The sequence below is a fragment of the Peromyscus eremicus genome, chromosome 1 (assembly GCF_949786415.1).
Source record: "Peromyscus eremicus chromosome 1, PerEre_H2_v1, whole genome shotgun sequence".
Lineage (NCBI taxonomy): Eukaryota > Metazoa > Chordata > Mammalia > Rodentia > Cricetidae > Peromyscus > Peromyscus eremicus.
The window spans coordinates 133,859,343-133,880,477 of record NC_081416.1 but is presented as its reverse complement, the minus strand read 5'-3'; the positions used below and the strand labels follow the sequence as shown (position 1 = coordinate 133,880,477).

At 46.1% G+C, this 21,135-nt stretch overlaps 1 protein-coding gene across 2 annotated transcripts in view; it reads left to right on the top strand.

The window, feature by feature from the left end:
• Positions 1-21,135, top strand: part of Trpm1 (transient receptor potential cation channel subfamily M member 1) — a 122,374-nt gene that overhangs the window by 60,116 nt on the left and 41,123 nt on the right. For both annotated transcript variants that reach the window (XM_059253324.1, XM_059253323.1), the window contains exons 7-15: positions 1,286-1,460; positions 1,881-2,004; positions 2,783-2,855; positions 3,656-3,756; positions 11,938-12,108; positions 13,302-13,436; positions 14,419-14,469; positions 17,232-17,372; positions 18,200-18,229. In XM_059253324.1, coding sequence (XP_059109307.1) covers positions 1,286-1,460; positions 1,881-2,004; positions 2,783-2,855; positions 3,656-3,756; positions 11,938-12,108; positions 13,302-13,436; positions 14,419-14,469; positions 17,232-17,372; positions 18,200-18,229 — 1,001 coding nt within the window. The remainder of the gene's footprint in view (positions 1-1,285; positions 1,461-1,880; positions 2,005-2,782; positions 2,856-3,655; positions 3,757-11,937; positions 12,109-13,301; positions 13,437-14,418; positions 14,470-17,231; positions 17,373-18,199; positions 18,230-21,135) is intronic.

The following is a 21,135-nucleotide window of genomic DNA, read 5'->3' as shown; positions in this document are numbered from 1 at the left end:
ACATAGTATAATAACTACTTCCATGCCATTGCATCATTCAGGTATTATAAGTCCTCTAGAGGTGGTTTGAAGCACACGGGAGAATGTAGATACAGATAATACACCATTTTATATAAGAGACTTGAGCATCTTGAATTTGGTGCCCAGGGGGATAGTGTGATGTCCTGGAACTAATCCCCGGTAGATGACAAGGAACAATTATGTAACATGTCCTGGCCAGGCAGGGCTGACATTTCCAGGTAGGCAAATTTGTCATGAAGAGTTCTCTCCCACTTTCCTCTCAGTACGATCCCGGCTTCCCAGAATTCTCCTATCACTTCCTACTTCATAGAGCCTACCCTACTGGATCTATCACCAAACTTTTCTCTATTTCTACTGTGTTCTTGAAGAGCCCAGTTATTTACTTATTTTAAAGCAGAGGCAGACCCTGGAAATAAGTCATTAAAAATGGGCTAATAATGGTCCATGTTTTCAACCCTAAGATAATATACTGGGGCCAGAAGTGTTTCAGACTTCAGAGTTGATGAAATTTCGTCATATTTGCATAATATTTACTACTGATTGTCTCCAATCAAAAATATATTGATACCTAAAATGCTCTCAGTTTTAGAGTTTAGATATTTAGATTGGGCATGCTTAACCTGTACTGCCTTATTCCAGGCTCTGGTGACAGTAGCCAGAGCCTACTGCTCCACGTGTATGCCTCTTCAGGGTCCCAAAGGCAAATGTGTTCTTATATTCCAGATCCATTGCTCTTCATGAGTCAAGTGGGGCATCGTTCCTTTTACAATTGCTCATCTGTGAGATGGTGCTTTGAGCATTGTTTCGGCATTGTGATGCCAGTACGGGAGATGCCCTGGACTGACCTAGCTCCCCTCTAGCTGCCCAGCCCTCCTTACCCTGGATCATTCTTAGAAGACAGCCTCCAGCGTGGGCATTTCACCCCCAGGCAAGGCAGAAGAGGAGCACTCTTATCAATGACTCTTAAAACTCACTCCCAGGTGTCCCTGTGTCAGGTTCTTTACAGGAGTTAGGTCACGCGGGAGTGTCGGGGAGCTCATGAGTTTCAGGTTCTGGAGTTTACAGTGAGGCCGTGATATGAAGTTCAAATGCAAGAATGAACACAGTCACCCTTCCTCTGACTTAGTTCGTCCGTTGGTCCGGCTGTTGGTCAACACTAACGCCACAGGGGGAGCCCTGGGGCAGGAAGCGTGTGCTTTTTTGCTGTCTCAGCACTTAAGACAAGTTGGCGATGTTCAAGCTGGCTTGTGTGGTTGTGTCGCAGGGCTGGGCCAGGGTGTGCCTGTCGTGGGCCTCGTGGTGGAGGGCGGCCCCAATGTGGTTTCCGTTGTCCTGGAATATCTCAGAGAAGACCCTCCTGTCCCCGTGGTGGTTTGCGATGGCAGCGGACGCGCCTCCGACATTTTGTCCTTCGCACACAAATACTGCGAAGAAGGAGGGTAAGAGTGGCATGTGATGAGGGCAAGCTCTTAATGCTTTCTGTTAGGCTGAGGGGACATCTGACTTGATCCGCTCAGACATCTCAGAAATGTCTAACTCATAAGGAGTTTTCTTGATCTCCTCTCCAGTTCCCAAGGTCAGTGTGAGAGCTGCCGGGAGCTCATGTTCCTGACCGAATCCTTTCTACCGAATCCTCTCTCTTGAAACTTTGTTTTCCCTCATAAGTCTCCCAAGGAGCTAAACTGAGGCCACTTTTTAATGTTGCTTTTAGGCCAGGGTGACATTTTTGTCTCCCGTATACAAAACTCTTCCGTTAGCGGTCACAAATCAAAAACATTTGGGTGGGCAAAGCTGTCTGGTTTACGCGGGAGTTGCCCTAATTCCCTCGCTTCCTTCTCTCTCCGTCCCCCTTTGAACAGGATCATAAACGAGTCCCTGCGGGACCAGCTCCTAGTCACCATTCAGAAAACATTTAATTACAGCAAGTCACAATCGCATCAGCTGTTTGCAATTATCATGGAGTGCATGAAGAAGAAAGAACTCGTGAGTATCTTGAATTTATTTCCGACCACATTCCACGGAGAGAGCTGTTTGCTTGTCTGGCTCTGCCATACATGCTCCACGGACTTCTGCGTACTTCAGTTGACCTCCCCAAGAGGCAACTTAGAAACTCACTCCCAACTAGCTGCCTGTGTGCACTGCGGGAGGGGAACAAGCCCACAGAGAGTCCCAGGTGTTCCCAGACCTTAGCAAACATGAGGTGATGTCATACCATGTCTCTCCACTCAGAGATGCAAAACGTAAATCAGACTTAAAATCCCTGGGAACAGAGACACGCCTCGACAGCCCTTTAGAGGCGGTTGCCAAGTCAAATTCGCTTCCCTTTGCAAACGCAGGGCTCATTTCTCATTCCTTCCTGCAGCTGTCTTCCTAGGGCACTGGCGCCCCTCATTCACTTATGACGACAGAATCAAAGTTCTAAACTCGCAAATGCCCTGTTAACATATTCCTTCTGATTAGACGCGTGTTCACCAGCTCAGTTGGCTATTTAGATATTGGAGGAAAGATCCCGGGTCAGCACCCTCCTCCCAAGGTGGGATAAAGAATAAACTCCAAATCCAGGCAAGGATTCCATAGCAAGAATAACACAGAAACTCCTGGAGACCGAAAACTCTTGTGAATGTCTGACCAGCTCTCTGGTTCACTGCATCACTCTTTGTGTTCAGTTTAAAAAACAAACAAACCAACCAACCAGCTCACTTCTTCCTCTTGGTTTCAATGTTGCCTTGATTCTGTCTTTGCCCCATTCACCTGTTCCCAGGTCACTGTGTTTCGGATGGGTGCTGAGGGTCAGCAAGATGTTGAGATGGCCATTTTAACTGCCCTGCTGAAAGGTGAGCTTCTGGGAAGTAGCGATTCTGTCTTTTGTCTTCTCAGAGCCGCCTGGCAAGGGCTTTGCCAATAGCAAGTGCTCCTTTGCTTCCCATCCTACCAAGGACTTTGGGTAAAAGAACCCTGAGCCAGCCGGGTTGCCTGGGGTGACCTCAGCATGAAATGCTGGAATGACCAGACTCTGAGAGGGCTTTTTGTGGAACAGGGTTGATGGGACCCCTGGATGTTACCGACTTGTCAGAACTTTTTCTATCCATAGCTGTCCTATGTAAGTCCGACTCCTGAGCACTGAACCCACCTCTAATGACAGGCTATGATCAGGAGCTTATGATACGGTGGGGTCTCCCTGTGGGAAGTGCATTTCCGCCCTGCCTCTCAGCTAGTCTGGGGCCACAGTGACAAGAGGAGGGTCACTACAGACTTGATGCTGCCCTGTGCTCTGTGCTGCTTCAGGGCCTATGGTCCTCGGCCCAGCCTGGCAGATGTCAGGCAGTTTCAGATTTCTCTCCTTTTCAGATGAGAAAAGAACGAATTGAATTGGTAGGTTCTCCTCCATCCCTTCCAGGAAACTATGCCCAGTTGGCTGGGGATGAAATTGCCTCTGGTTTCCTCTCAGGAAACCTTAAAAAAAAAGAAATCAGAGTTCTTAGCTTTGGTAGGCATTTGGGACAAGAAAGGAGGAAGTAGCAGGTGCTTAGTTCCAAACCAGTTCCCCTGGGAAGCCCAAGTTCCCACCCCAGAATGTGCCAAACTCAGGTGGTCCAGACACAAGTGAGGACACTCTCACTTCTTCCTTTCCCAGGAACCAACGCGTCGGCTCCAGATCAGCTGAGCTTGGCACTGGCTTGGAACCGAGTTGACATAGCACGAAGCCAGATCTTCGTCTTTGGCCCACACTGGCCGGTGAAACTTTTTTTTTTTTCTGTTGCTTTTGTTTTTGTTTTTCTGGAGACAGGGTCTCGTATAGTCCAGGCTGGCCAAGAAGGTGCTATGGAGGCAAGACTGGTCTTGAACTCCTGACCTTCCAGCCTTCACCTCCCAAGTGCTGAGGTGAAAGGCCGTCGCCACTGTGCCTGGTGGAACGGTTTTCTGTTTAGAGTGTTTATGGTGACTTGGCATGGTGCTGTGTTAGTGTGTCCTTGATCATGACATGGATCTCGGGGTTCTGTTCCGGGTAATCCATGAGATTACTGGAAGATGTTGCTGTTTAACTTCAAAGAAACAAAGGCTCCGAGCACTGGCTCCTCACTGAGCGGGTCTTCCCGAGGAAACAAACCACCAAGCCTTTCATCATTGCTGGTAAAAGAGGGTTTTACTCTTTGAAAGAAGAAAATCGATCATTAAAATTAACCACAGTGTTTCCTTCCAGGGCACTGAGTTTTCAGGCTGTTTCATGAAACTTTGGGGTGCCTAGAGAACTCCATGTGTGTTGTCTATATGATGTGACCGTTGTATGTGGTATCTTTGCTCTAGTATCTGTGGTATGGTTTAATGTATTGTATGCAACAAGTCTGTGCACAGCGTGTGTGCAGCATATGTGGCTTATGATATATGGGTTGTGATATAAGGATGTAGTTTAACATGTGTGGTGTATATGGTTTTATAACATGTCTCTCTCTCTCTCTCTCTCTCTCTCTCTCTCTCTCTCTCTCTTTCTCTCTCTCTCTCTCTCTCTCTCTCTTTCTCAGTGTGTGTGTTGTGTGTGTGTGTGTGAACTTGAGAGAATGGACACATGCAACTTATGCTTGTCACATCTGTAGAATAGTGTCTGTTATGTATATGCTATATGATGTGTGGAGGCAGGTGTGTGTGTATGTGTGCGTGTGTGTGACTGACAAGTGTGTGTGTGTGTTTTTATTGAGGGATATTTTGTATGTTTATGGCTGTGAAAATGTATATGAAAGATACACAGTATGTGTGTGGTTGGAAGATTGTGTGTGTTGTGGTGTAGGGCAAACTGTGTGTATGTGCACACACAGGCAACCATAAAGAGCACACACACTTAGCATGTGTGGTGAGTGACTCAGGCATCCTTAAGACACTCCTTCAATCAAAGCAACTCCTTTGCTCTAAAAGCTAGACCATAATCCAGTGACAGGCTAGAAAGCCACACAAGGACCCCAAAGGAATGTCAGAGACACTATTGCTAGCAATAATTGCTCAGCCCGTATTTGAAGTTTGAAGCAAACTTTGCTCTTTATGGATGTGGTCCATGCCAACCCACATCCCTTTAAAGCTGTGGTACCTACAATGTAATACCCTATGTTGGGTGTGATCTCACCTGCACAGCACAGATGACTATCACCTGCCTTGTGCTGGCTCTATTCATCCCCCAGCCCAGAAACAGAATCATTTCACCCCTGTTAACTCACCTGCAGAAATCCCCCAAGGGTTCTGGCATACACACCACCTGCTACACAAATCCCTCATTCCACAGCTCTGGGGACAGGGTGGCTATTCTAGGGCCAGGCAGCAGGCACCCAGGGCCTTGCTACTCTCTTCCTTGTTACCTTTTACCTTGCTAGGTTTAGTCTACCATGTCACAACCCTATCGGCGTTTGTAAGAATCCAATTATGTCATCACCTGATTTTCCTCATGGCTGAAGCAAATGCCACCAATAACCTGGTCTCTCTCTAGGCTACCATTTTTCTCTTGCTCTCTGGGATTTCCCCCTAACATTCCACTTTAACCTATTATGACATCTAGTGTAGAGTTTCAACAGCTAAAGTGTAAGATAGTTACATCCACCCATCAGCTGCCCTCTTCTGGACAGCCCCTGAGGCCCCTCCTCAGAAACCCCTCCTCTATCAGCCCAGGCTACAAGCTATTCCTCTGAAGTGGCCCACAGCGCTCTTGGAATCCCAGATGTTAGCCAGGAAGCAGAGTAGGTGAGCTCATCTGAGCAAGGAGAAGCTTGTTTCCTGTAGTGGTCACACCCCTTGTGCCTTCTCCACGCCCCACAACTGCGAGGCCAGAAGCTGCAGCAGAGAATGGCCGCCACTGCACACTTGCTCAACGTGTTTCCAAAACTGCATACTGACTCACTCATTCATTCAGAAAGCGTTCTGTATGGGGCTCTTGTTTCATGTGCTGGGGACAAAGACATAAAGAGAGCAGAATCATGAAGACCTGTAACGCCAGGGTCAGATGTGAGGGTGGGGGATGGAAAGACGAAGGAGGCTGGTGTGGAACAAAATAGCAGACAGTTATTGGATTCCAAGTTATAAGAGGAGCTAAGATAGAAAATGTGCTTGCGTGAGAGAGAATATAGGGCGCTAATTCGTAATGGAATACCAGGAAGGACATTGCTGGAAACATGGAGTGGACACTGAGTGTGGGTGGTGAACAGAGAGATGCTGGCTTCCACCCAGGAGGAAGGGCACCTGGAACAGAAAGAGACAAGAAAGGGATGGGCAAAACAAGCAATGTGAAAAGGGAGCGTTATGACCGGACTACAAAGTGAGCAGGGGGTGACTCAGCTGAAAGCTGGCCAGGCTGTGCCCTGCTGATTCCTGCAAACAAAATCCAGGACTGAATGCTGGGACCTAGAAGCTGGGGGATACAAAGAATTTTTTTTTAAGCAACAATATTTGTTATCCTGTACCATTTCTGAGGGTCAGGAACTTGGGGGTGGCTTAGCTGTGCAGTTCTGGCTCAGAGGTTCCCATTAATGGAAGCATGGAGTTTATCCTTGGGTGGCTGGCTTCTTCCACTTAGCACAGTGTCCTCAAGATCCCTCCATTCTGGATGTGCCATGTGTCAGAATGGTCTCCTTCTTATCTTTCTCTTCCTCCCACCCTCCCTCCCTCCCTCTCTCCCTCCCTCCCTCTCTCCCTTCCTCCCTCCCTTCCTTCCTTCCTTCCTTCCTTCCTTCCTTCCTTCCTTCCTTCCTTTCTAACTTCATTTTCTTTCTTTCTTTCTTTCTTTCTTTCTTTTCCCTCTCTTGTCTTTTTGTTTCTCAAGATAGGGTTTCTCTGTGAAGTTCTGGATGCCCTGGAAACTCACACTGTAGACCAGACTGGCCTCTAACTCAGAAATCCTCCAGCCTCTGCCTCTCAAGTGCTAATATTAAAGTCATGTGTCACCATGCCTGGCTGTTCTTTCTTAAGACTGAAAAATGTTCCACTTTAGGCCTAGTATAATGATGCACATCTTTAATCCTGGCACTCAGGAGGCAGAAGCAGGTGGAGCACTGTGAGGTTGAGACCAGTCTGGTCTACAAAGTGAGTTCCAGGACAGCAGGGTTACACAGGGAGACCCTTTCTTGAGAAAAAAAGAGAGAAAAAAAGAAAAAGTCCCACTTTGTGTGTGTTGGCCCTGCTTATTCATCCATCCATCCATCCCTCCATCCATCCATCCATCCATCCATCCATGGTGAATACTAGCCATCGGGAGTGGTACTGTTATGAATGTGGATGTGCAGGTATCTATTTGAGTCTTGCTTAAATTCCTTTGGGAACATATCCAGAAGTGGATTTCTGTTATAATTCACCTAATTATGCAAAATTCTGTTCAATGTTTTTGGGAGTCATCATAATCTTTTCAATAACATTTTCATAATTTCATATCTGTAGCCGAAGTGCAAATGTTCTAATTCCTCTACTTTTTCAAAAACATGTACTATTTTCTACTGTTTTAGTTTTTCATAATAGCCATCCTAGTGTATTGGGATGGTATCTTGGCTAATTTTAGTTTGTGTTTCCTTCGTGATCCCTTGTGGTGAGCATCTGTGCTGTCCACTTGTGAAATTCTTTGGAGAAATGTTGCATGAATTCCTAAATAGTCTTAATAAAAAAAAAAACCCGGAACCAGATATTGGGGTAAATGCTGAAAAATCAGAGAGACAAAGGAACAAGCCGCTAGAGAAACTTCTCATCACTACCGAATCCTCAGGCCAAATAGAAGGCGGGATCCTATCTCCACAAATCCTCTAAGTCTTTAGCCAAAAGGCCCTACTTCCTGTCTCCTCACACCTTATATGCTTTTCCCGACCCAGCCATTTCACTTCCTTCCTAGTGCTGGGGTTAATGGCGTGTGTGCTTCCTAAATACTGGAGTCAAAGGCATGAAATGCCAAGTGCTGGGATTAAAGGCGTGTGACTCCCAAGTACTAGGATTAAAGGTGTGTGCCACCACTGCCTGGCTCTGTTTTTCTCCTAGACTGAGTCAATCTCATGTAATGGCCTTGAACTCACAGAGATCCATTAATGGATCTCTGTCTCCCCAGTGCTAGGATTAAAGGTGTGTGCCACTACTGCCTGGTATCTATGTTTAATCTAGTGGCTCTGTCCTCTGATCCTCAGGCAAGCTTTATTTGATACACAGTAAATCACCACAGAGAAGTATCTATTCAAGTCTTTTGCTTATTTTTGAATTGGACTTTTGCTGTTGAGTTTTAGGAGTTTTCCATACATTCTGAGCATTAATCCTTTTTCATATTTTTGATTTGCAACATATTCCCTCATATTATAGCAGTGGTTCTCAACCTGTGGGCCATGACCTCTTTGGGGGCCACAGATCAGATATCTTGCATATTGGATATTTACATTGTGATTCATTAACAGTAGCAAAATTGCAGTTATGAAGTAGCAACAAAATAATTTTATGGTTGGGGGTTGGCACAACATGAGGAACTGTATTAAAGGATCACAGCATTAGGAAGGTTGAGAACCGCTGTCCTATAGGCTGCCTTTACTCTTTAGACAGTATCATTATTATCGCTACTACATGCTCTCTCTCTCTCTCTCTCTCTCTCTCTCTCTCTCTCTGTGTGTGTGTGTGTGTGTGTGTGTGTGTGTGTGTGTGTGTGTGTGTGCATCTGAGTGCAGGTGTCTGTAGAGAGCATTACATACTTTCTTCATCTACTCCAGGCTGCGTTGGGCTGTTTGTTTCAGAAGCACTGGGAGGGGACCATCCGCGGCAGCTGCGTAACCCTCTAATGGAATATTAAAGTGACCCAGATGAGGAAAAGCATTTGGACCTAGAGCAGAGACAAAAAAACAAAGCAAAAACGGGATGGAATTAAGCAGTTCTGGGCATGGAACATGACTGCATATAGGGATGGGCTAATCACGGAGGGAGGCAGAGAGCGAGAGATCAGCAAGGACACTCAGTTCCACATCTTGCACGGCTGATAAGTTCGTGGAGATGAGGGACACTGGAAAGGACTGCTCTGGAGGAGATGTCTCCTGGGTGCACTCTTTTCTCAGCAACACTTTCTACTTCTTGCTTTGTTTCTGTTTATTTTTGTTTATATTTGTTTGTTTTGGTTTGGTTTTTTGAGACAAGGTTTCTCTGTGTATACCTGGTTGGCCTGGAACTCAATTTGTAGACCAGGCTGGTCTCAAACTCACAGAGATTTACCTGCCCCTGCCTCCAAAGTGCTGGGATTAAAGGCATACACCTTAACCCACTGCCTGGCTTAAGGTTCTGCTTTTTTTTTTTTTTTTTTTTTTAAGCCTTCTGGGGTGAATGACTCTTTTTTAAAGACTTTTATTTATTTTTACTTTATGAATATTGGTGTTTGCCTGCATGTATGTGAGTGCACTATGTACATACAGTGCCCATGGAGGCCAGAAAAGGACATCAGATCCCCTGAAACTGTAATTACAGACCTTTGTTGTTTGCTTGTTTTAATAATAGGCATCCTAATGACTCTGGTTTGTTCCCCAAGGTTCACGTGCTAGAAGCTTTGTGCCCAGAACAGTAGTGTTGTGTAGATGAGTTTCTAAACAGTCTCATTTAATAGAAACACAGAGCCAGATACAGGGGTGAAAGCTGTAGAGATCAGAGAAATAGGAATAGCCACCAGCTAACCTTAGCTCACCGTGCTGCCGTAGCTTCCCAAGAGAACCAGCTTCTTCCTGTCTAACCTGTGCCTCTATTGCTTTCCTGTTCTCCTTCTCATTGGCTCTTAGCCCAGCTACCTCACTTCCTTGTCACTGCTTGTCTATACAGACCTCCAGGTCTCTACAGTTGGTACTGGGATTAAAGGTGTGTGTCACCACGTTTGGCTGTGTCCTTGAGCACACAGAGACTCTGCCTGCCGTGCGATTGGATTAAGGGCCTGTGCTACCGCTGCCTGACTTTTGTTTATGGCTGGCTGTGTCCTCTGATCTTCAGGCAAACTTTATTTATTAACATACAAATAAAATATTTCAGCACGAATGAAATATCACCACAGTGTTGAGATGGAAGAAGCCTTAAGAAGTGGGTTCTGAAGCCGGGCGGTGGTGGAACACACCTTTAATACCAGCACTTGGGAGGTAGAGCCAGGTGGATCCCTGTGAATTTGAGGCCAGCCTGGTCTACACAGCAAGTTCCAGGACACCTAGGGCAACACAGAGAAGCCCTATCTTAAAACAAACAAACAAACAAACAAAAAGGATTGCTGTCATTCTTCAGACCATGGCTAGCTCCTGTGGGAGAAGCTGTGATAAAGAAAAGGAGCAAGGGTGCCCCATCTCCCCCATTTTCTGCCTTCCTGCCTCACCAGCCACAGCTGCTCCCGCTGTGGCCCCTCCCCCACAGTCATGATGCAGCAAGGAGGCCTGGGCAGTGCTGGTCCCATATTGTTTGGAGTTTCAGCCTCCAAAACCATAGGCTACACACAGTGTCCAGATCCTGGTATTTTGTTGCAAGAGCAGAAAGCTAACTAATACAGATGAGTCTGTGAGCCATGCATGTGGAGGTGTCGAGTTCACCAAAGGAACTCTGGGGAGGAGTGTGGGCTGAAACTAGACAGGGAAGATCGTTCATAAACTAATAGTGGCTGGTGGTGTGAGCGTCCATAAGACTGCTGAGGGAGAGAGCAAAATCAAGGTGACAGGGGTTAAGGGCAGAGCCCAGAAGAGCCTTGGGAAGCACTGGTCACACAGAAAAAAAAAAAAAAAAAAAGCTGGAGCTTGCAGTGCCCAAGAAGCTCCTAGAGAAGGCTAAGGGAGGAAGCAGCTGTTGAGTCACGTGACTAAGGGCTTGATATAAAGGGGGCCGAGTAATGCCCAGGACCTGGGCACCAGCATTGTCACCAGTGACCAAAGCCAGAGCAATGGACAGAAAGACACAGCAAAGCAAGTAGAGGAAGGAGAAGAGGAGGGACTAGGAACGACCCAAGAGCAGAAGGTGATGGGAGGAAGGCGGTGGAGAGAGGACTTCACAAGGGGCCAGTTGCTTCTGCCCCTGGCTGCTGCATTACCATGACACACCCCACACTCCACACTTCCCCGGAGGTCAGGCCCACTTCTTTGTCCCTCCTATTCCACTGAATGAGCACCCTCTGCCTTCGAGCTCTTCAGCCTGTCACCACACTGCCTGTGTTCCTGAAGCTCCATCCATCACACACTGCATGTGCCCCTGAAGCCTCCACCCATCACCAACCACATTGGGCAGCTCCAAGGCACCTGCCAGAGCTGCTGTAGCCACAAAAATCTCCAGCTCACATTTCCTCCTGGACAGTGACTTGCATTCTTATATATTACCTCTGATTCATTCACGGTCACATTCTCCCATCATTAGAGGACTATCAGCACACCTTTGGTACCTTTTGATTTGCTTCTCAGCATCTTTTCCTCAAAATATACCCATCAATCAACATGTTATCCACTTCAAATACTCACAGCCATTGCATCAGACCATTTTAAGTCTTTGTGCCCATGATGAACAGTGGTTCACAGTATTAGGACCTTCTTCATCAGACATCTAGGCCATGGTGACAAGAGCTTGCATATGTACATGTGTGCATGCCTGTGTGTGCTGGTGCATATGTGCCCTGGGTGTATGATATGTGTGTACTCATGCACATGTTCATAGGTTTACCCATGGGTGTGTACACCTTCATCATGTGCACATTTTTGCATGAATGTGAATGTGCACGTGTACACCTTACAGTGTGTACATGTGTTTGTACTATTCATGTGTGTGGATATATGTGAGTCTATGCCATGTGTGTATGGGTGAGCATGTAGACGTAGGTATGTGTACATACTCCATGTGTGTGCATATAGAGTTTGGGGTGCCACTATGCTTGTCTTAGAATAAGTGGCAGACTTGGTACCTTTTCCCAACACTGCTTGCTGTGGATTGCAGCCACTGGGAAGCCTGGCCCCTCCGGTGGACACCAAAGTCACAGAGAAGGAGAAGAAGCCACCGACAGCCACCACCAAGGGGAGAGGGAAAGGAAAAGGCAAGAAGAAAGGCAAAGTGAAAGAGGAGGTGGAAGAAGAAACGGACCCCCGGAAGATCGAGCTGCTGAACTGGGTGTGTGGAGAGTCCTTGCTCACGTGTCTTGAGACTGCAAAGACCAGAGCTGGCATTGCCCTAGTTCTCCAGGGAAGGGACACTCTAGTCTCCTTTGCTTCATCCCCACCAGGATGGAGGACTGATGGGCTGATGCCAATATTTCAGTGGCAATAGTGTGTTCACCACTGTTTCATAAGTAGGAGGGGTTGTCATTACGGCATGCGCTTGTCACTACAGACACCTGTTTACCTGTCTCAGCAGCAGGGAGACCCAGAAACTTCATGCACAGATGGCCCCAGCCTCCCATGCTGGGTAGCTGCTGCTACTCACCCATCACCCCTCTCCATACTACCACCAGCTCTATCTTCAAAAGGGTTTTGTTGTGTGAACTGTAAATATGTGGTCAGGTTCCCTTAATCTTCTGTACCAAGTGTCTGCATGCCTGCCAAGTAGAGAGAGCGATAACCAGGACTTCCTTTCAGAAGTGGTACCTTTGTTCCATAATTAGGAGCATGTGACCACTCACCCACACAGCACCCCAGTGGCCTGTGACATGCCCACATGGTCCTACCACCATCAAAAGATGCCCCCCAGCCAAGGAAACAGCAGAGAGAAACTGAACAGGGCAACGTTGGGATAGTTGTCTTCAACTCATTAAAAAAAAGTTAGATTTTTTATTTATTTTTATTATTTTCTGTGTATGAGTGCTTTGCCTGTGTGTGTGTATGTGCATCACATACTTGCCTAGTGCCTACAGAGGTTGGAAGAAGGCATTGGATCCCTTGAGGCTAGCATTGGCAAACAGGTTGTAAACTGCCATATAAGTGCTGGGAATTGAACCTGGGTCCTCCTCATGAGCAGTAAGTGCTCTTAGCTTTTGAACCAACTCCCCAGCCCTCTTCAACTCGTTTTAAAAACATAAAATCCCTGACAGACTTTGACAGAGCATGTGGGGACCAGGCTGAGCAGAAAGGAGAGAAGGTTAAGGCACGCTCATTCAAAGGAAACAACCCTGGGAACCACAGGCCAGGTGCAACCATTAGTACAGCTCTTGGCATTATGTGAGACCATGGGCTCAATGCCCAGCACCAGGTTAACAAACAGAGAATACAGCTCAGAACATTCCAGAACTTTCCATGATGTGTCCTAATGTCCCCTGCCTGGAGTCTCCAGGGAGGCAATTCATGGTCTCCCTTCTGGATTTCGTGCAGGTGAATGCCTTGGAACAAGCCATGCTGGATGCTCTCGTCTTAGATCGGGTTGACTTTGTGAAGCTCCTGATAGAAAACGGGGTGAACATGCAACACTTCCTCACCATCCCGAGGCTGGAGGAGCTTTACAACACTGTGAGCATCCCAGGGAGAAGGCTGGAGGAGGCCAGCTGGCCCTCAGAATATTCCTGTCACTGACACATATTATGCAACAACAACAACAACAAAAAGCGCTCAGTTGAGTTTAGACTCACTGGGGCAGCCTCAGCTGGAAGGCCAGTGTGCCATGGGGGGCAGCTAATTCTCACTTCCTCCTGGCCACTCTGTGTTGATATTCTCAGCAACTGTGCCATGCCAGCCAGTCCCTCCAACTAGGGTAGACAGATGACCCTCACTGTACAATGGGGCTCACATCTTCATAAAGCCATCTCTGTGGTGAAAATGTGTATGTGATGGTCCCAAGCCACTGAACATCATGACACAAAACACCGTCATAGCATCAGGCATCCCCTGGGGGTATGGGGCTTACCCAGAGCTGCAGCTCACGTGGAAAATGAGGAAAAGACTGTGGATCACTAGCCTGGGGAAAAGATTCAGATTCAGTGTCTCGTGACGACTCATGTGTTACTTGGGCAACAGAGAAAAGTCTAAAAATGACCAGATGAACCCCTGCAAGTCTGCATTTACATCCTATGCTTGTGAAGCAAGAGCCCCTCCTGTCCTAAGGCAGCTGCAGACTGAACAGTCACCAGGGTTATTAGTCAACTGTTGCTTGGGAAATCAAATTTTAACAGGTAGGAGCTGTGCTGTGTCAGAACAGGAAGTGTTTGGATGAAATCTGCTTTGCCTACACTAGTGCAATTCAAGTTTTGGAAACTTACTCCTTCTTCCAGCATTCTAAGACATGGTGTAAAACATGCAGATATTCAACACTGCAAGCACACTGAAACTATCCAAAGTATTTCACACACATTTGAATGTGGGGACCACAGCCAGGTGTCTTAGAAAATAAATGAGTCAGTAGTACATTACAAATCCCACAATTCAGTGGGGCAGAATTTTGCTCAAGAGTTGAAGAGCCAACCATACTTATTGTGGCTGACTGTTTCCCTTTCAGAGACTGGGCCCACCAAACACCCTTCATCTGCTGGTGAGGGATGTAAAGAAGGTGAGTCCATCTGCCGTGTACCTGTTAGCATCCATCGCTAAAATAGTTCAGAGAACAATCTTCTGTTTGTGACATGTGTTACCTTTTCATTTGAGACAGGGAACATTATTTGAGACATAGGGAACAATGACTTCCTCTGTCCATAGCAAGAGTTTATTTATTACTTTAAAAAGAGAAGAATAAAGGGAGAGGCTGTAAGTGCTTGGAACTGAAGTTTGGATTTCTAGCATCCAGTAAATGCTAGATGAGGTCCTGTGAGAGGACTCAGCAGGTAAAGGTGCTTGCTGACAAGTTTGAGTACCTGAGTCTGATCTCTAGGACTCATAGAGTAGAAGAAGAGAAGTGACTTCTACATGTTTTCCTCTGACCTCCATAGCTGCACTGTGGCATGCGTGCACACACACACACACACACACACACACACACACACACACACACACTAAATATATAAAATTGTTTTTAAAAAAAATCTAAGCAGGATGGTCATGGTGCCCCCACCTCGTAACCCTAGCCTGCTAGAGGTAGAGACAGAGAATCCGTGAACTAAGCTGGCAAGCTCTAGGTTCATTTTAGCCTCTACTTCAATACATAAGGTAGAGAGAAGCTGAGAAAGACACCAGACTTGTCAACTTCAGGTCTCCACAGGCATGCACACACATGCATGCATGTGTACCCACACATACAAACACAAATACACACATGCATGCATGCCAAACAAACATGCATACATACATACATACATACATACATACATACATACAAAAAAGCAAAACTAAAACTTGACGTAGCAGGGAGGTAGAATAAGCTTTGTCACAGCCCAGGAGCACACTGATGCTGCGGGATTATAGTGTAGCACCAACGTGACTCCACAAGTACCAACAGGAGGCTCCTCAGGAGGACTGTGTGTCCTGGGTATTGCATCAGAGGTTCTCAGCCTTTGCAGTTCCCTCATTTCTAAGGGGAACCGCTCTCCTCATTCTCCAGGGCTCCCCACTATGGACAGCCTGTGTTCCTGTGGGGTCTTGCTCATTCGGTCCTACCCTGGGATCTCTTGTGTCTTGTCATCACAAGTTAGAGATGAGATCAGGTTCTCATAGGAGCAATCTATCTCTCTAGAATGAGGGAGTGGGGCTTTTGGTCAGAGTCCTGGATGGCCTGGTCATATTTCTTATCAATATTCAGTTCTAAGAATATGAGAATATGATTTCTACAGAGCAGAATAGAATCAGTGAATCTGGGAACTGAGGACCTCGGAGACCCTCTGGTCCAGAGCCTTGTTACACACACAAGAACTCTGCTCCCTCCCTCAAAATCCAGGTGGGAGAAAGATTAGGAAGTGTAAACCTTCGAAGTGAGAGCTGTCCAAGTTCAAGCCCAACCATTTCCCAGCTGAATGACTTCAATAATCTCCCCTTCTCCTACAGTCCTCCCACCTCCCACTTGATTCCCTCTTCATAATCATCACCCCCAAATTGTTCCATGGCTGCAACCTGAAGTTCAAGCTTGTTCGAATACACATAAATTCCCAATGGGCCTGGCCCATGCCCGTGACCCCTACTCCCTCCCATCACGTTCCACCATACTCTGCGCCAACCCACCTGAACGTGGGGAGGAACCCTGGGAAACTGTATTCTGTCTGGGCCACACCTCCTCACATCCACAGCACTTGCTCTTTCTCTTTTTACCCATCGTCCCTGCTCCACTGCTCCTATATCATCGTCTCCTGGAAGCCCACCTAGGCATCTCAGACATTCCTGTGAGTTCCACATGATGCTGTGTGCTGCTCTTCACAGCTTCATCCCTCCCCCTCCCCCAGCATACAGCTCCTTGTTACCAATAAGGAATCTTTGGGCTAGGATGTAACTCAACAGCAGTATGCATACCTACCATGTATGAAACCCTGAGCTCAATCCTCAGCACTGAAAAGTCCCAAGAGTAAAAAGCACCCAACATCGTCGATGATCATAATAGAATCTGAAGAAATACAGATCTCATGAGCAAAGGATTCAGCCAGTGTAGCTAGTCTGCTTACAAAAATGACATTCAATAGATCCCAGTGTACCAAATCATTTCAGCTATTACAATACCAATTGACACAATGATGTGTCAGCCTGTCTAGAATGTGGATGTGTAAGCACAATGCAGGGGATGCCTCTCTTCAGGCCATTTCTTCTCACCACTGGGACTCTGTCCCAGCAGACCCTCTTCCACATTGATAAGATTCAGTCCCTTTGGTAGCTCTGTCATACCAGACAGCTGCTGGTTGTGTTTTTACTGAAGACCCAGTGTCCCCCAGAGTCACTGAGTGCCGTTTAAGCTTTCACCAGAGAGGCTTCAGTCCTGAAAAATACGCCGGCTTCCTACGGATTCCCATGAGACCCACTTTCCTAATGAAACTTGGCCCCTCCCTGAGGCTAGCTTCCCCTCCCCAAGGGGCTATCAAGGGTATGTGTCATACAAAGAAATCTGCTTATAGTCCACCGGCACCACACAGCTCCCTCCACCTCCACATACCAGCTACAAACCATTCTCTCTGGCCGTGGGTGTGCCATAGACTCTGTGGTGACTGGGTGTCTAACTCTTTCTTCTCAATGGGAGAGCTTAGGCCAATTTTTGGAATGTGGTTTAACCTGCCATCCCTGCACATCATATGGTAACAGACCGAACGTGGTTGTTATAGTAACAGCCAAGTTGCTACCGGGCTGATGACATGTGCCTGACTTGTGGGATGATGTCTTCACAGCGAACTTCTTTTTTTACAGAGCAACCTTCCACCGGATTATCACATCAGCCTCATCGACATAGGGCTAGTGCTGGAGTATCTCATGGGAGGCGCCTACCGCTGCAACTACACTCGTAAAAGTTTCCGGACTCTCTACAACAACTTGTTTGGCCCTAAGAGGGTAGAGATCAGCAGACATGCAGTGTCCTGTGTCTCCCAGAATGGCATGTGGTTCCTTGATGTGCTTCCCGATAAGTCTACCTGTGCAGGACCCAACTCTTCACGCCATGTGTCCCAGAGTACACCCACGCTACCTCTGCCCTGATCCCCAGTGTGAGGCCTCCCAGCTCCATGTGCAGCCACGCATATCACCTCTTAATACCGGCTCAGTCAGTGCAATCCGTCAAGCATGTCTGCCTCCCTCTTTCCCCACAATAGCCTTCCTCCTGGGTCCCATGCCTACTCTCTTAACCTGTCCTCCCACAGATCACTGGAGCAGCTGTCATCTTCTAAAGCGTGGGGCATGAAAAACATCTGTTGCCACCCCACCCCCAAATCCAGGGCCCTGCTGGTCAAACAATCATAGCCAAACTCACGGTACAGCCAAGGAATCCAAGACAGCTGTGGCAAGCCATCCCCACCCTACCACAATAGATCGTATTCCTCTACCATAATCAAAGTTAATTCCTGACTTGCCATAATGCTTCTTGTTGCTCCAGCCCGTCAAAACCCCAGTCATGTGAACCTCAGCTCTGTGGGAGGTATTCCTCACTCCTACTTCACAATCTCTGCTGGGAGATGTGTTTGGTTCTACTTACAAGGAGGGCTGTGTGTCTGTACGTCTTTCCAAACTGACTTCTGCTGACAGAAGTGGTTTCCACATGAAGGCATTTCCTCACTTGGATGTTGTTATTAACTAGTGGTGATACAAAGTATTTGACTTCATTAACACAGTACTCACAGTTACCTGAATAAACTTCTTTCTTTTCCTGCTTCTTCATTATGCAGCCAAAGGCGCTTAAACTTCTGGGAATGGAAGTAAGTACAGCGGGTCTGTAGTAGTTTATGATACTTTGGTCACTCTGTGAAAACTTTTAGATCTAGAGTAACACAATGTTTTCCATGAATAAGTACTCTACACAACTCACCAAAATCTTAGATGAGTTGGATGAATCATAAAAAAAGGTCATACAACCTTTAAAAAAATTTAAGTGCCAATGGGGGGAGTCTGTGTTTTCCTACATGTGTGGGTGTGTGCAGGCGAGAGAGGTTGTCCTCACACGTCTTCCTCAGTTGCTCTCCACTGCGTTTATTGAGACAGGATCTCTCACTGAACCTGGAGCTTGCTGATTACAACTACTTTATCTAACCAGCTAGGCTTGGGGAAATCTCCTGTCTCTAGGATTACAGGCAGGTATGATGCCTGCCCAGCTTTTACCTGAGTTCTGGGGATCCAAACTCAGTCCTGACACTTCAGAGCCAAGCGTTCTATCCATGGAGCCATCTCCCCAGCCTATGCTTATCATATTTTAAAAAAATTAATTTTCTTTTTTAACTGTGTATAATGTATTTTAATCAATCAAATCCACCCTCATTCACTCCCCTCCAATTCTTCCCATATCCTTGTATCTTTCTTCCCTTCCAACTGCCTGGGCTGCTTTTTAAAGCCACCGAGTCCTCTCAGGGCCGCCTGTATGTACATGGGTGTAGGACCACCTAATGAAGTGTAGGTAGCCTCTCAGAAGCCTCATCCCTGAAGAAAACTGGCTCTATTTGCCCCCATAGACATCAATGGCCAGTAGCTCCTCAGCTAGGGGTGGGACTTTGTAAGCTCCTCCCCCACCCATGCTGGGATTTTGGTTGGCTTGATCTTACACAGGTCTTGTGCAAACAGTCACAGCCACTGTGAGGTCACACAGGCAACATGTCTAACATGTCTAGCAAATACTGTTTCACTGCAGATGTCAACCACCTCTGACTCTTAGAATTTTTCTTCTCCTTTTTCTGCAATGATCTCTAAGCCTTGGAGAAAGAGAATATGATGTAAATGTCCCCTTTAGAGATGAGCGCTCCACAATCTCTACTGTAAAAAGAAGCTGCTGTGATAAGGTTTGAAAGATGTACTAATCTATGAGCATAAAAAATGCCTTAGGGGGCAGTTTGATATTATGTCCACTTAGCAGATGCATTGGGTTATCCCTGAAGGCCTATGACCTAGCCAGCCATGGGTTTGGGCCCAGTACCAAGCACAAGAACAAAAGTTTCATCTTGTGAAGCTAGCCTTAAATCCAATCAGAAAGTGTTGGTTACTACAATAAATATTCATGTTACTATTGAACCAGTGGGCATGTCTTGCCAGACCAGTCATTACTGTAGCTCACGGGATTCCCAGTGGGTAGGACGTGATTAGCTTTCTTCCCTGGTAGTGTGTACAGAGCCTTCCAGCTCTGTGAGAGCTAGCCAGTAGGGATGAAGCTTCCAGGTCAGTACCAGCTTGATTTCTCCTTGACTCATGGTCTTTTCAGCAATGGGGTCTTACTATCAAGTTCTGGAAGGTAACCAGAAGCAATGATAACAGCCTGTAATGTCTGGTGAGGGTGTCTATGGGATAATAGACACTTTTAAAGGTAGAGGCTACCTAACTAACACTATAAAGTTCGTAAAAGTAGTTTCTAAAGAAATACTAAAGAACAGAAACCCTTAGAGAATGATGTTATTTCTATTATTTAAAAACCATAAAATACCAAAAAAATCTCAATACAACTTTGTAATGTCTTAAATAAGAAATTTAGATTTCCTAAGAATACAAATATAATTTAATGTAAGTCTTTAATATGTTGCCTCACTGTTAAAATAAACAAGGAAATGATATGACATGATCATTTATCAGTAGATACTAATGAGAAAGCTAAAAATTGTATAACATTCCTAATCTTTTTTAATTAAAATTATTTTCATAGAATAAATTCTGATCATGGTTGCCCTCCATCGTCTCAAAGATCCTTTCTACCTCCCAACCCTTCCAACTGCACACTTTCCTTCTCTCTTAAAAAACAAACAAACAGGTAAATAAAAACAACAAACAATGATACAGCAAAATAAAATATCCAATAACAACAAAAATAGAAACTAGGAAAGAATATGAGAAATGAACACATACATACACACACACACACACACACACACACACACACACACACACACACACGCACGCACGCAAGCAAGCAAGCAAGCAAACAAAATCCATACAACCTCAAAACCAGAAGCCATAATATACAAGCAAAAGACCAGTAAGGTTAAAAAAAATCCTCTAACATAACACTGTGTTCATTTTGTGCCCATCTACTGCTGAGTATGAGCTGACCTTAAGTTTGATTTCTATACCCTTTTCTAATAGTTATCAAGTGGAGACAGCTTCTTGGTTGGGGATGGGAGCTCATGCCTACTGCCCCATCTCAGGGCTGGGACCCTGTGAGGTTTGGCTCTGTGCAAGCCTATGCACGCTGCCATGGTCTCTGTGAGTTCATATGTGGATCAGTCCTGTTGTATCTGGAAGACAGTTTCTCTGGATCTTACAATCTTTCTGCCTCCTCTTCTTCAAAGTTCCCTGAGCCCAGAGGGGAGGGATTTGGTGAAAATGTCCCATTTAGAACTGAGAGTTCCAAGAGGAAGCTTATCTGATAAGGATTGAGAGAGAAACTGATCTTTCGCAAAATGACTATCAGCAAATAATACTATTTGACATCAGGAAAACCAACTCAAGTGACCTCACCATGGGACAAAAGAATTGACAACACCATTAATAAAAAGCTTTAAAAATAAAGCACCAAGGGGAAAAAACCCACAAAACAACAGCACACTAGCCACAAAAATATTCAAATGAGTGGGAGAAATGATAGTCGGGTGTATTTATAAGTAAATTACCGTGTTCAACAGCATCCCAT